This window comes from Symphalangus syndactylus, chromosome 5 (assembly GCF_028878055.3).
Source record: "Symphalangus syndactylus isolate Jambi chromosome 5, NHGRI_mSymSyn1-v2.1_pri, whole genome shotgun sequence".
Classification (NCBI taxonomy): domain Eukaryota; kingdom Metazoa; phylum Chordata; class Mammalia; order Primates; family Hylobatidae; genus Symphalangus; species Symphalangus syndactylus.
In genome coordinates, this window is record NC_072427.2 from 58,751,100 (window position 1) to 58,767,219 (window position 16,120).

General features: G+C 43.1%; 1 protein-coding gene across 4 annotated transcripts in view; it reads left to right on the plus strand.

Annotated features, from left to right (window-relative positions):
* Positions 1-16,120, plus strand: part of RYR3 (ryanodine receptor 3) — a 565,081-nt gene that overhangs the window by 439,904 nt on the left and 109,057 nt on the right. For all 4 annotated transcript variants that reach the window (XM_055278588.2, XM_055278589.2, XM_055278590.2 and 1 more), the window contains exons 54-60: positions 1,495-1,641; positions 1,849-1,911; positions 3,345-3,420; positions 3,529-3,652; positions 8,772-8,887; positions 10,342-10,409; positions 11,511-11,632. In XM_055278588.2, the coding sequence (XP_055134563.2) occupies positions 1,495-1,641; positions 1,849-1,911; positions 3,345-3,420; positions 3,529-3,652; positions 8,772-8,887; positions 10,342-10,409; positions 11,511-11,632 (716 nt within the window). The remainder of the gene's footprint in view (positions 1-1,494; positions 1,642-1,848; positions 1,912-3,344; positions 3,421-3,528; positions 3,653-8,771; positions 8,888-10,341; positions 10,410-11,510; positions 11,633-16,120) is intronic.

The following is a 16,120-nucleotide window of genomic DNA, read 5'->3' on the forward strand; positions in this document are numbered from 1 at the left end:
GGCAAAACCCCGTCTCTACTGAAAATACAAAAATTAGCCGGGCAGGAGAATTAGCTGAGGCAGGAGAATTGCTTGAACTCAGGAGGCAGAGGTTGCAGTGAGCCAAGATCATGCCACTGCACCCCAGTCTGGTGACAGAGCGAGACTCTATCTCAAAGAAAGAGAAAAAATTCAGACAAAAATAATTTCTTTCTTTTTTTCTTTTTTTTTTTGAGGCAGGGTCTCATTCTGTCACCCAGGCTAGAGTGTAGTGGTGTGATCTTGGCTCACTGCAACCTCCACCTTCCAGGCTCAAGTGATCCTCCCACCTCAGCCTCCCAAGTAGCTGGGACTATAGGCATGCACCACCATGCCAAGCTAATTTTTGTAATTTTTTAGCAGAGACAGGGTTTCGCCATGTTGGCCAGGCTGGTCTTGAACCCCTGACCTCAAGCAATCCTCCCACCTCGGCCTCCCAAAGTGCTGGAATTACAGGTGTAAACTACCATGCCCAGCCAAAAATGATTTCTAATACACAGAAGATACAGGTAATAGAGAAGAGAATCCTCAAGAAAATATGGTTAAAAGAACACGTCTCTTGCTTAAAAAAATTAATTAATTAATTAACATATTTGGTTTAACTCAACTCTGAATTCTTGTCTTGCAATCTGTAAGATTCTTAGTGAGCTTTAGGCCTAGGCCTAGTGTCACATGTAAAGGATGATGTATGTATCTTTGTATTCATGTTAACTACCTATTAAATTGTACATAGACCAAAAGAGAATTCTTTTTTTTTTTTTTTTTTTTGAGGCAGAGTTTCACTTTTTTTGAGACGGAGTTTTTTTGAGACAGAGTAGCACTCAAGCTAGAGTGCAGTGGTGCAGTCTTGGCTCACTGCAAGCTCCATCTCCCGGATTCAAGCGACTCTCTTGCCTCAGCCTCCCAAGTAGCTGGGACTACAGGCATGTGCCACTACGCCCGGCTAATTTTTGAGTTTTTAGTGGAGATGGAGTTTCACCATGTTGTCTAGGCTGGTGTCGAATTTCTGACTTCAGATGATCCACCTGCCTCGGCCTCCCAAAGTGCTGGGATTACAGGCGTGAGCCACCGCGCCCAGCCCACAAGAATTCTAAATCTAAGAAATTATCTTTCCCAAACTCACAGGAGAGCTTTATGCAGATGCATTTTGACAAGGTCTCATCTTCAACAACTACTAGAACATGAGGAGTCACTCTCCTGTTCCTGTTCTTTGTCTACAGAATGTAGATAATGTCATTAATAATGTCTGGCACATTTCCTTCCAGGGCAGGAGAGACTGTAGGGTCTTATACCTAAAAACACCGGAAAGACTATGTTTTGGGTAAGATGCTGCAAAGGATGTTTTGACCTTGTGAGAGAAGGCTGTTGCTAACTAGCACCCCCACCCACAGTGGGAGACACCTTCCATGCAGAGATGGGCCAGGGGGAATGCTGGGGTGTGTTCTGCAAAGTGCTTCTGCTCAAATTCTCTTCTAGGAGAAGGAAATTTATCGCTGGCCTGCCCGAGAGTCCCTGAAAACCATGCTGGCTGTGGGCTGGACTGTGGAGAGGACCAAAGAGGGAGAAGCTTTGGTTCAACAGCGGGAAAATGAGAAGCTTCGAAGTGTGTCCCAGGCCAACCAGGTACGACACCACACCCAGAGGCCCACACTAGGCCGATGGAAGCCATGGAGAATCTGGAAATGTTCTGCTTGGGGCATCATAGGTGGGACCATCTAAGATGAACCCTGGGGATTTTTCAGGGCACATCTTTGACAGCTGAAGTTGGGGATGCCTGATAAGAACAAGGAAAATAATGGCAACCCAGTGACTCTGCCTTTGCTTTCCTAGGGCAACAGCTACAGCCCTGCTCCCCTCGACCTCTCAAACGTTGTGCTCTCCAGAGAACTCCAGGTCAGTGCCCCAGGTCCAGCATGGCTCAAGTGCAGGACGCATTACCTTCCAAAGAGTTAAAGGGGGAAAAAAGGGAAAGAATGCCTAGAACATATCACCACTAAAATTCAAAACTGAAGATGGTCACATTGTGCAGAGGCCACAGGGAAAGTCTCTGCAGAGTGAACCAATCCTCCAAGAACGGGAGGCTTTGCGCTTCTTCCAAGGACTTCATGATGGGTGCTGACACAGTAGGAAGCACCACCAGCGCGCTAGTCATTCCTCAGTATCCACGGAGGCTTCACCCTAGGACTTCCCACAGATACCAAAACCCACGAACGCTCAAGTCCCTGACATAAAATGGCATAGTTTTACCTATAACCTACACACATCACCCCATATACTTTAAATTATCTGTAGATTATTTATAATTCCTAACACAATGTAAATTCTATGTAAATAGTTGCTATGCTGTATTGTTTAGAGAATAATGACAAGAAAAAAGTCTGTACATGTTCAGTACAGACACATTTTTTTCCAAATATTTTCAAGCTATGATTGGTTGAATCTGCAGATGCAGAACACATGGTTAAGGAAGGCTGACTATACCGTATCAAAACCCAAAATAAATAAGACAGCTAGGACAAAATCTGTGAAACTTAGCGCCTCAATGGAGGTGCTTGCTCGTCATTGCAAGGCCCCCAAAACATAAGGACAGCCCACACGTCCCACAGTGGGTTTGCTGGAGCTCCCTGTGTTGGTGCAGGCAGGCAATCATTGCAGGATATAGGGATGTAAGACCAAGGGGTTGAAACTGAAAGCCCTAAGCTGCTTCCTCCCATTGCTCCCCTCCTGTACACATGGTGGCTGTGGCCTGCCTTAGCCTGGAGTACTCACCCTCTGGAAGTCCATCAGACCAGCCCCTTGGACCTTAGAGAAAGTTTCTTTCCAAAATACGTCCTTCATTTTAAGTCACTGTTTTACAAGCCTTACAAAGATGGATTCTACTAGAGAAATCTTATTTACAGTACTTCCTTTAAGATGTGATTAAGGTTTAGCTATAGGCTTTCAGGGGTTCTAGACTTTTCTTGGCCCGCACTCCCAACTCCCCGTCTGAGGTCAGGAGTACAATACCCAGCTGCTGTGAAAAACGATGTGCTGCCAGCATGCAGGTTCAAGTGGAAATGGATGTTTCTCATAAATGCATCAAACTGCCAGAGTAATAAGTTACAAGGGAAGGACAGAGTTAGAAATTGTTTTCTATGTGTATGAGAAGATAGGAAACTAATGAGGTACATAAGCACAGACTAATTAATGATGGGAAGCCCTTGGCCGTCTGCTGTTAGTGTTCAGTGGTGTGCTTTTCCCGAGGCTGCCTGAAATGGCCTAGCAGCTATGAAGCCAGCTTGCCTGCTTTCTTTCTCTTTGACTTGGCTCTTCTTGGTGGGACACAGGGAATGGTGGAGGTCGTGGCTGAGAACTATCACAATATCTGGGCCAAGAAGAAGAAGCTGGAGCTGGAGAGCAAAGGTGAGTGAGGTTCACAGCATCCCCTAAAGAAGCTGAACCGGGGCAGCTATGGTCTCCCAGAAGTGCAAAGGAAGAGCCAAATGTCATCTCTCACCTTACTGACCCCAGGTGGTGGCAGTCACCCTCTTCTTGTACCATATGACACCTTGACTGCCAAGGAAAAGTTCAAGGACCGGGAGAAGGCACAGGACCTGTTTAAGTTCCTCCAAGTGAATGGCGTCATAGTTTCCAGGTAAGTCACCTTCTATGTGATGTTAGTGGGACAGGGCTGTGCCTCCCCAGGTATTTAATTACCTGCCTACAAAACCCATCCAAGTAAGGAGAACAGTTGAGTCTTTTAAAATGAGAACAGTTTTATTTTGGAAGATGAAGCCCTCTTTTTTTGACATAAGCAGAAATGTTAGATATTAATTTTCAAAGATCAGTGACAACAAAGAATTACAAATTATACCTACATACCTTAAACATTTCATTGTAACTTAAAATATATAAGCATGCATTCATTCACAAATCTTGTGCTATGGGCCAAGGCCCTTTCTTTGTATATTCTCTTTATTGGAGTTATAAACGACATCCATAATACAACCTCAAAGCTTTGGAATTTGGGCTTCTTTAAAGAATGGTGATAATTTGCAGCACATGATAACAGGGTAAATGCAGTACCCTAGATTTTTTTTATTATTATTTAAGTTCTGGGGTACATGAGCAGAATGTGCAGGTTTGTTACATAAGTATACACGTGCCATGGTGGTTTGCTGCACCCATTAACCTGTCATCTACATTTGGTATTTCTCCTAATGTTATCCCTCCCCTTCCCCCACAACCCCCACAGGCCCTGGTGTGTGATGTTCCCCGCCCTGTGTCCATGTGTTCTCATTGTTCAACTCCTACTTATGAGTGAGAACATGTTTGGTTTTGGTTTTCTGTTTGGTTTTCAGTTCTTGTGTTAATTTGCTGAGAATGATGGTTTCCAGCATTATCCATGTCCCTGCAAAGGACATGAACTCATCCTTTTTTATGGCTGCATAGTATTCCATGGTGTATGTGTGTCACATTTTCTTAATCCAGTCTATCATTGATGGGCATTTGGGTTGGTTCCAAGTCTTTGCTATTGTGAACAGTGCTGCAGTAAACATATGTGTGCATGTGTCTTTATAGTAGAATAATTTATAATCCTTTGGGTGTATACCCAGTAATGGGATTGCTGGGTCAAATGGTATTTCTAGTTCTAGATCCTTGAGGAATTGCCACACTGTCTTCCACACTGGTTGAACTAATTTACACTCCCACGAACAGTGTAAAAATATTCCTATATCTCCACATCCTCTCCAGCATCTGTCGTTTCCTGACTTTTTAATTATCGCCATTCTAACTGGCGTGAGATGGTATCTCATTGTGATTTCAATTTGCATTTCTCTAATGACCAGTGATGATGAGCTTTTTTTGGTATGCTTGTTGGCTGCATAAATGTCTTCTTTTGAAAAGTGTCTGTTCAAAGCCTTCACCTAATTTTTGATGAGGTTATTTTTTTTTTCTTGTAAATTTAAGTTCCTTGTAGATTCTGGATATTAGCCCTTTGTCAGATGGATAGATTGCAAAAATTTTCTCTCATTCTGTAGGTTGCCTGTTCATCCTGATGATAGTTTCTTTTGCTATGCAGAAGCTCTTTAGTTTAATTAGACCCCATTTGTCAATTTTGGCTTTTGTTGCCATTGATTTTGGTGTTTTAGTCATGAAGTCTTTGCCCATGCCTATGTCCTGAATGATATTGCCTAGGTTTTCTTCTAGGGCTTTTATGGTTTTAGGTCTTATGTTTAAGTCTTCAATCCATCTTGAGTTAGTTTTTGTATAAGGTGTAGGGAAGGGATCCAGTTTCAGCTTTCTGCATATGGCTAGCCAGTTTTCCCAGCACCATTTATTAAATAGGGAATCCTTTCCCCATTGCTTGTTTTTGTCAGGTTTGTCAAAGATCAGATGGTTGTAGATGTGTGGCATTTTTTCTGAGGTCTCTGTTCTATTCCATTGGTCTATATCTCTTTTGGTACCAGCCATGCTGTTTTTGTTACTGTAGCCTTGTAGTATAGTTGGAAGTCAGGTAGCATGATGGCTCCAGATTTGTTCTTTTTGCTTAGGATTGTCTTGGCTATGCGGGCTCTTTTGTTGTTCCATATGAAATTTAAAGTAGTTGTTTCTAATTCTGTGAAGAAAGACAATGGTAGCTTGATGGGAATAGCATTCAATCTATAAATTATTTTGGGCAGTATGGCCATTTTCTCAATATCGATTCTTCCTATCCATGAGCATGGAATGTTTTTCCATTTGTTTGTGTCCTCTCTGATTTCGTTGAGCAGTGATTTGTAGTTCTCTTTGAAGAGGTCCTTCACATCCCTTGTAAGTTGGATTCCTAGTTATTTTATTCTCTTTGTAGCAATTGTGAATGGGAGTTCCCTCGTGATTTGGCTCTGTTTGTCTGTTATTGGTGTATAGCAATGCTTGTGATTTTCGCACATTGATTTTGTATCCTGAGACTTTGCTGAAGTTGATTATCAACTTGAGATTTGGGGCTGAGGTGATGGGGTTTTCTAAATACACAATCATGTCATCTGCAAACAGGGACAATTTGACTTCCTCTTTTCCTAATTGAATACCCTTTATTTCTTTCTCTTGCCTGATTGCCCTGGCCAGAACTTCCAATAATATGTTGAATAGGAGTGGTGAGAGATGGCATCCTTGTCTTGTGCCTGTTTTCAAAGGGAATGCTTCCCGTTTTTGCCCATTGGCTGTGGGTTTGTCATAAATAGCTCTCATTTGATACCTTATTTGATATTGGCTGTGGGTTTGTCATAAATAGCTCTTATTATTTTGAGATACGTTCCGTCAATACCTAGTTTATTGAGAGTTTTTAGCAGGAAGGATGTTGAATTTTATTGAAGGCCTTTTCTGCATCTATTGAGATAATCATGTGGTTTTTGTCATTGGTTCTGTTTATGTGATGGATTACATAGTACCCTAGATATTTTTCAAATTTCCTCCCTTATCTTTGACAGTTGTCTCACCCATACCTAATTCAAAAATTACGTATTTGGAAGCCTGCAATTGCAAGTCTTTACAAAATATGCATCTTAGCTTTCATAGAATCAGCAGTTCTCTTCATACTTTTATTTTGTTGTTTTGTATGATATTAAATTACATAGTAATAATAGTAAGCATAACTGACATAAACAGTCTTGGAACAAAGGGAATTGATTCTTAGGAAGATACAACTCTACGGGAGAGATTGAATGCATCATGATGTCCTAAGATGTTTTATCTCAAACTTACATAAGTCAAAATCATCTAGATGAATGTTTTATATAGAATGGCATTGGCTGCTTAAGTCTTAAAGTCAGGCTGTTTTCTCCCTGGTCAAATGGTGCTGGTGGGCTGTGCTATGTAGGATCATGCTTGCTGAGTTCTTTGTCAAATGAAAAGCCAGTGTTTTTATTCCGATATAGCCATTCTTCCTAAAAGAAACATTTATTGAGCAAGCTGCTGTTTCTTCTAGTTTCCTATAGAATTTTTGCCATTGAATGGCAAACATAAAAATAAAAATCTATACAAACATTTCTATTGTATCTCATATGAAAAAAATAGCAAGACTTATTTGCCATGTTGTCAAACAGTAAAGGTCAGACAGCAGGAGATAGCCTCCGGGGAAGCATTCGAGAAAGACTCCCGTCGTCATTTTAATCCTGTTCTTAACACCAAGATGAATCTGTGGTGTGATTTGCTGATAAACAACTTGCTCACAGAAATGAAAAATTCCCATTTACTCTAATGATAAAGGAAGTCAAGGAAATAGGAGGAAATCAAGAAGAAAGATAATTGAATTCAGCAAACATATCCGAACCAGTTGTCTACCACATGCCAGACCCTGTGGTAGGAATTTGGATGCACAGATGATCAAGCGAGGTCCCTGTAGCCAAGGAGAAATCCTGGCTTCCCCACACTCCTGCTCAGACCTGTTCTGTCTTCAGCTTCCCCATCACTCGACGGCAAGCCATTCTTCTACCTTCTCAAGCAAAAAACCTTGACTCCTCTTTTTCTCCCAATCTACATCCAATCCTTCAGGAAATCCTGGCAGTCCTACCTTTAAAATATACCCAGAGGCCAGGCGCAGTGGCTCACGCCTGTAATCCCAGCACTTTGGGAAGCCAAGGCAGGTGGATCATGAGGTCAGGAGTTCAAGACCAGCCTGGCCTAGATGGTGAAACCCCATCTCTACTAAAAATACAAAAAAATAGCCAGGAATGATGGTGCATGCCTGTAATCCCAGCTACTCGGGAGGCTGAGGCAGAGAATTGCTTGAACCCAGGAGGCAGAGGTTGCAGTGAGCCAAGATCATGCCACTGCTCTCCAGCCAGGGTGACAGAGTGAGACTCCATCTCAAATAAAAATACCCAGAATTTGACCACTTCTCACCCACTTCATGCTATCCTTATCCTCCTGCCTGTGCTCCCTGCTTCTACACTTGACTCACCACCATGGTCAATTTTAAACACAGCAACCAGTGATCCTGTTATGATGCAAGTCATATCATGTCACTTCTCTGTTGAAAACTTCCAATAGCTTCCCTTCTCACTCAGAGCAAAAGCAAAATTCTAAGGATGGCCTGTAGGGATGTACATGATTGTCCCCACTTCCTACCCCTTACCCCTCTAACCTTCAACACAACATGCATGCTCCTGCCTCAGGACCTTTGCACTGTCTCTTCACTCCGCCTTAAGAACTGTTTCCCCAGATGTCCATATGGCTCACCTCCTTATCTGCTTCAAGCCTTTATTGAAGCATCAGTCTCCCAGTGAGACCAACCCTGACTACCCTATTTAACACTACAGTGTGCAAACCCTGGTAGTTTTACCTTTAAAATATACCCAGAGGCTGGGCGGCACGGTGGCTGGACTTTCTGGACCAGTTCGGGACCAGTCTGGACTTTTTCATTCTGCTTTAATTTTTCTTTTATTCACAAAATGTGTTAACTTCTAAGATTCCATCTAATTTATATTTTGTTTTTGTCTGTTTACAGCTAGCATGTAAATTCTTTCCATAAGAGTAGAGATTTTTGCTTTCCCCTCAGACATCCCCAGTTCAGTACTCATTGCATGAATGATAAAGGTCTTTCCAAAAAATCTGTGCTCACATAGGCAGGTTCCAAGTGAGAGGGGAAATCAGTCAAATGATGAGTCATGTCACTATGCCAGAATAACCACTAACATTTGGAAATTAAATTCAACACTGGTAGGACCTGGTGGTGCGCCTGGGTGACATGGTTGTCTCTGTTACTTCCTGGGGTCTGTCCATATCCAATGTAGGGGTATGAAGGATATGGAGCTGGATGCCTCCTCCATGGAGAAGAGATTTGCCTATAAGTTCTTGAAGAAGATCCTGAAATACGTTGATTCTGCTCAAGAATTTATTGCCCATTTAGGTAAGTATCATCATGAAATTTCCCAAAAGAATTCAATATTCTTTTATCAAGAAATAATCCTTTCAGACTGTAACTTTTTATGATTCATTTAGATGCATGATTTTAGGGGGAAAACAGTGGCTGAGATTTTTTCCCCCGACTTAAAAAAAATCAATCCCAGCCGGGCGCAGTGGCTCAAACCTGTAATCCCAGCACTTTGGGAGGCCGAGGCGGGCGGATCTCGAGGTCAGGAGATCGAGACCATCCTGGCTAACATGGTGAAACCCCGTCTCTACTAAAAATACAAAAAATTAGCCGGGTGTGTTGGCGGGCGCCTGTAGTCCCAGCTACTCGGGAGGCTGAGGCAGGAGAATGGCGTGAACCCGGGAGGCGGAGCTTGCAGTGAGCCGAGATCGCGCCACTGCACTCCAGCCTGGGGGACAGAGAAAGACTCTGTCTCAAAAAAAAAAAAAAAAAAAAAAAAAAAATCAATCCAGCAAGGCTCAGTGGCTCACGCCTGTAATCCCAGCACTTTGGGAGGCCAAGGCGAGAGGATCACAAGGTCAAGAGATGGATACCATCCTGGCCAACATGGTGAAATACCATCTCTGCTAAAAATACAAAAAAAATTAGCTGAGTGTGGTGGTGCATGCCTGTAGTCCCAGCTACTCGGGAGGCTGAGGCAGGAGAATCACTTGAACCCGGGAGGCAGAGGTTGCAGTGAGCCGAGATCGTGCCATTGCACTCCAGCCTGGGGACAGAGTAAGATTCTATCTCAAAACAAACAAACAAACAAACAAAAAACTCCTTAGTTTTTTTAGTGGACTTGATTGAACCTTTTGTCATTTTTTCGCACAACTTATCCTATTTTAATTTTCCTGTTTTCTTGCTTTATGACTGTGGACATATGACTCAACCTGTCTGAAGCTGCTTTCCTTCTTTTTTTTTTTTTTTCTGAGATGGAGTTTTGCTCTTGTTGCCCAGGCTGGAGTGCAGTGGCACAGTCTCGGCTCACAGCAACCTCTGCCTCCCAGGTTCAAGCAATTCTCCTGTCTCAGCCTCCCAGGTAGCTGAGATTACAGGTGCCCGCCACCACGCCTGCCCGGCTAATTTTTGTACTTTTAGTAGAGATGGGGTTTCACCATGTTTTGCAGGCTGGTTTCGAACTCCTGACCTCAAGTGATCCACCTGCTTCAGCCTCCCAAAGTGTTGGGATTACAGGTGTGAGCCATCGCGCCCAGCCTTGAAGCTGCTTTCTGATTGCTAAAGTAGACAAAAGGGTAGTGAAACAGCTTAAAGAATTGACACAAGAAATAACTAACCAGCACAGTTGTAAAGTACTTTGTAAAATATATTTTGTGAAATCAGATAGCCTTTTTAAATAGCATTTAGAAAAGCTGCTCTGTTTCTAAAATGTTGTGACTGATTTTTACTTTGTAACTCTGGCCAACTTTGTGTTACCTGTGTCTTTGTAGAAGCCATTGTCAGCAGTGGGAAAACTGAAAAGTCTCCCCATGACCAGGAGATCAAATTCTTTGCCAAAGTAAGTGGCCCTGCACTTAATCAAATTACTTTCTTCTTAGGATCTCTACTGTTTAGGAAACAGGTTAAGCGGATCCAATGAAGATATCTAAAACTCCAGTGGCTTCAGTGAGGTGCATGTATATTTCTCTGTTGTTTAACAGTCCCAAGGGAGGCTGGCAGTCCAAGGAGGGATGCAGCCTGCCTAGCCCCACACCATCACCCAGGAACCCAGGTTCTTCCTCTCTTGCTGCTCCACCGTCTCCGGAGGTGTGGCCTGTGTGCGTGGTTCAGACAGGCTCACCTGCACTGCATCTGTGGGAAAGGGAAAAGGAGAAGGGAAGGCAAGCTGTTACTTTTTAAAAGTTCTATCCCAATGGCTAGAACTTGTCATCTCTCACCTTACTGACCCCAGACATACTTCCTGGGGTCAGTAAGGTGAGAGATGACAAGTTTACCCTTGTGGTACATATGGTACCCTCTTCTGGTACCATATGATACCTCAAATGCCAAGGAAAAGTTCAGGGACTGGGAGAAGGCACAGGACCTGTTTAAGTTCCATTTGAGCTTCATCTAGCTGCAAGGGAGACTGGGTGATACATTTTCTGCCTGGGTGGCTCTCTACCCAGCTAAAACACAGTGGGATTCTGTTGTCAAAAGGAAGAAGGGGAGAATGAATTTGGGCACTAGTTAGCAGTCTCTTCCATACAGCCCTACTCAGAGGACTAAAGGCACAGAAGGGCTTGAGTCGCCTTGCTCTGAGAAGCAGACAGAATGCTTGAGGCTAGTGGCACTAAGCCATGCCTCGAGTGCCTCTTGGATGCAGTGCCCAAGAAGCCCTGTCTGAGTGCAGCTGTCCCATAGGACTCCTCTGCAAATGTGCACATGTTTCTTTGGGCCCTTAGTCCATGGCTGTCTCCTTTCACATACCCCCAAGGACTCTGGTTTGAGGCATAGAAAAGGAAAGTGCGATGGAAACTAGGACCAAAGGGGTAGAATTTCCTGGAAATTACAGGACCAGAGTTCAGAGGCTTTTCGCTCACTGAAAATAAACACTTTTAAATGAACCAAATGAAGAGTTTTGGATAGCTTCCTAGAAGTTGATTTGTGGTGCGTTTTCCAGGTTCTCCTCCCGCTGGTTGACCAGTACTTCACCAATCATCGCCTCTACTTCTTGTCATCCCCTCTGAAGCCCCTTAGCAGCAGCGGATATGCCTCCCATAAGGAGAAAGAAATGGTGGCCAGGTGAGTCTACAAGATAAAGAGAAGATGATGGTGCTGATGCAATTTACTTAAAATGCCAGGTTCCTGTGGACTAAAAGATGAGTCTTTTGGAGAAATGAAACTGGGTGATGTTTTGGTTTGTCATCTTAGTTTTGAAAGAAACTATATTCATACATACCTGAATTATTTCAGCAACTAAATGAGGTATACTATGTGGGAGTACCCGTGGGGCTTGGGAAAGATTTATATACTTAAATCAACATCGGGACAGAGATTAAGATGGCCGAACAGGAAAAGCTCTGGTCTGTAGCTCCCAGCAAGACCAACATAGAAGGAGAGTGATTTCTGCATTTCCAACTGAGGTACCCAGTTCATCTCACTGGGGCTGGTTAGACAGTGGGTGCAGCCCACTGAGGGTGAGCCGAAGCAGGGTGGGGCGTCACCTCACCTGGGAAGTGCAGGGGTTGTGGAACTCCCTCCCCTAGCCAAGGGAAGCCATGAGGGACTGTGCCATGAAGGAACAGTGCATTCTGGCCCAGATACTATGCTTCTCCAATGGTCTTCACAACCTGCAGACCAGGAGATTCCCTCAGGTACCTACACCACCAGGGCCCTGGGTTTCAAGCATAAAACTGGGCGGCCATTTGGGCAGACACTGAGCTAGCTGCAGTTTTTTTCATATCTCAATGGCACCTGGAATACTAGCGAGACAGAACTGTTCGCTCACTCCCCTGGAAAGGGGGCTGAAGCCAGGAAGCCAAGTGGACTTGCTCGGCGGATCCCATACCCATGGAGCCCAACAAGCTAAGATCCACTGACTTGAAATTCTCGCTGCCAGCACAACAGTCTGAAGTCGACCTGGGACACTCGAGCTTGGTTGGGGGAGAGGTGTCCGCCATTACTGAGACTTGATTAGGCCGTTTTCCCCTCACAGTATAAACGAAGCCGCCAGGAAGTTCGAACTGGGTGTGGAACACACGGCAGTGCAGCAAAGCTGCTGTAGCCAGACTGCCTTTCTAGATTCCTCCTCTCTGGGCAGGGCATCTCTGAAAGAAAGGAGGCAGCCCCAATCAGGGTATTATAGATAAAACTCCAATATCCCTGGGACAGAGCACCTGGGGGAAGGGGTGGCTGTGGGCGCAGCTTCAGCAGACTTAAAAGTTCCTGCCTGCTGGCTCTGAACATAGCAGAGGATCTCCCAGCACAACACTCGAGCTCTGCTAAGGGACACACTGCCTCCTCAAGTGGGTCCCTGAGCCCCGTGCCTCCTGATGGGGAGAAACCTCCCAGTAGGAGCCGACAGACACCTCATGGAGGAGAGCTCCAGCTAGCATCTGTCAGGTGCCCCTCTGGGACGAAGCTTCCAGAGGAAGGATCAGGCAGCAATCTTTGCTGTTCTGCAGCCTCTGCTGGCAATACCCAGGCAAACAGGGTCTAGAGTGGACCTCCAGCAAACTCCAGCACACCTGCAGCAGAGGGGCCTGACTGTTAGAAGGAAAATTAACAAACAGAAAGCAATAGCATCAAGATCAACAAAAACGACACCCATGCAAAAGCTCTATCCGAAGGTCATCAACATCAAAGACCAAAGGTAGATAAATCCACGAAGAGGAGGAAAAAACAGCACAAAAAGGCTGAAAATTCCGAAAACCAGAATGCCTCTTCTCCTCCAAAGGATCACAACCCCTCACCAGCAAGGGAACAAAACTGGACAGAGAATGAGTTTGACAAATTGACAGAAGTAGGTTTCAGAAGATGGGTAATAACAAACTCCTCTGACCTAAAGGAGCATGTTCTCACCCAATGCAAGGAATCTAAGAACCTTGATAAAAACTTAGAGGAATTGCTAACTAGAATAACCAATTTAGAGAAAAACATAAATGACCTGATGGAGCTGAAAAACACAGCACGAGAACTTCATGAAGCATACATAAGTATCAATATCCAAATCAATCAAGCGGAAGAAAGGAAATCAGAAATTGAAGATCAACTAAATGAAATAAAGCATAAAGACAAGATTAGAGAAGAAAAAGAATGAAAAAGAACAAACAAAGCCTCCAAGAAATATGGGACTGTGAAAAGACCAAACCTATGTTTGATTGGTGTACCTAAAAGTGATGGGGAGAATGGAACCAAGTTGGAAAACACTCTGCAGGATATTATCCACGAGAACTTCCCTAACCTAACAAGACAGGCCAACATTCAAATTCAGGAAATACAGAGAACGCCACAAAGATACTCCTCGAGAAGAGCAACCCCAAGACACATAATCATCAGATTCACCAAGGTTGAAATGAAGGAAAAAATGTTAAGTGCAACCAGAGAGAAAGGCCAGGTTACCCACAAAGGGAAGCCCATCAGACTAACAGCAGATCTCTCAGCAGAAACTCTACAAGCCAGAAGAGAGTGGGGGCCAATATTCAACATTCTTAAAAGACTTTTCAACCCAGAATTTAATATCCAGCCAAACTAAGCTTCATAACTGAAGAAGAAATAAAATCCTTTACAGACAATCAAATGTTGAGGGATTTTGTCACCACCAGGCCTGCCTTGCAAGAGCTGCTGAAGGAAGCACTAAATATGGAAAGGAAAAACCAGTACCAGCCACTGCAAAAACATACCAAAATGTAAAGACGATCAACACTATGAAGAAACTGCATCAACTAATGGGCAGAATAACCAGCTAGCATCATAATGGCAGGATCAAATTCACATAGAACAATATTAACCTTAAATTTAAACGGGCTAAATGCCCCAATTAAAAGACACAGACTGGCAAATTGGATAAAGAGTCAAGACCCATCTCACGTGCAAAGACACACATAGACTCAAAATAAAGGGATGGAGGAATATTTACCAAGCAAAAAGAAAGCAAAAAAAAAACAAAAAACAGGGATTCAATCCTAGTCTCTGTTAAAACAGACTTTAAACCAACAAAGATCAAAAAAGACAAACAAGGGCATTACATAATCGTAAAGGGTTCTGTGCAACAAGAAGAGCTAACTATCCTAAATATATATGCACCCAATACAGGAGCACTCAGATGCATAAAATAAGTTCTTAGAGACCTACAAAGAGACTTAGACTCCCACACAATAATAGTAGAAGACTTTAAAACCCCATTGTCAATATTAGACAGATCAACAAGACAGAAAATTAACAAGGATATTCAGGACATGAATTCAGTTCTGGATCAAGCGGACTTAGACATCTACAGAACTCTCCACCCCAAATCAACAGAATATACATTCTTCTCGGCACAACATGCACCTATTCTAAAATTGACCACATAATTGGAAGTAAAGCACTCCTCAGCAAATGTAAAAGAACAGAAATCACAACAAACTGTCTCTCAGACCACAGTGCAATCAAATTAGAACTCAGGATTAAGAAACTCACTCAAAACCGCACAACTACATGGAAACTAAACAACGGGCTCCTGAATGACTACTGGGTAAATAACGAAATGAAGGCAGAAATAAAGATGTTCTTTGAAACCAATGAGAACAAAGATACAACATACCAGAATCTCTGGGACACCAGCTAAAGCAATAAACGTTTAGAGGGAAATTTGTAACACCAAATGCCCACAGAAGAAAGTGGGAAAGATCTAAAATTGACACCCTAACATCACAACTAAAAGAACTAGAGAAGCAAGAGCAAACACATTCAAAAGCTAGCAGAAGGCAAGAAACAACTAAGATCAGAGCAGAACTGAAGGAGATAGAGACACGAAAAACCCTTCAAAAAATCCAGGAGCTGGTTTTTTGAAAAGATTAACAAAATAGACCACTAGCCAGACTAATAAATAAGAAAAGAGAAGAATCAAATAGACGCAATAAAAATGATAAAGAGGATATCACCACTGATCCCACAGAAATACAAACTACCATTACAGAATACTATAAACACATCTATGCAAATAAGCTAGAAAAATCTAGAATAAATGGATAAATTCCTGGACACCACATACACCCTCCCAAGACTAAACCAGGAAGAAGTTGAATCCCTGAATAGACCAATAACAAGTTCTGAAATTGAGGCAGTAACTAAAAGCCTACCAACCAAAAAAGGCCCAGGACCAGACGGATTCACAGCCGAATTCTACCAGAGGTACAAAGAGGAGCTGGTACCATTTCTTCTGAAACTATTCCAAATAACAGAAAAAGAGGGACTCCTCCCTAACTCATTTTATGAGGCCAGCATTATTCTGGTACCAAAACCTGGCAGAGACACATACACACACAAAAGAAAATTTCAGGCCAATATTCCTGATGAACATCGATGCAAAAATCCTCAATAAAATACGGGCAAACTGAATCCAGCAGCACATCAAAAAGTTTATCCAACACAATCAAGTCGACTTTATCCCTGGGATCCAAGGCTGGTTCAACATACAGAAATCAATAAACATAATCCATCACATAGAACCAATGACAAAAACCACATGATTATCTCAATAGACGCAGAAAAGGCCTTCGATAAAATTCAACACCCCTTCATGCTAAA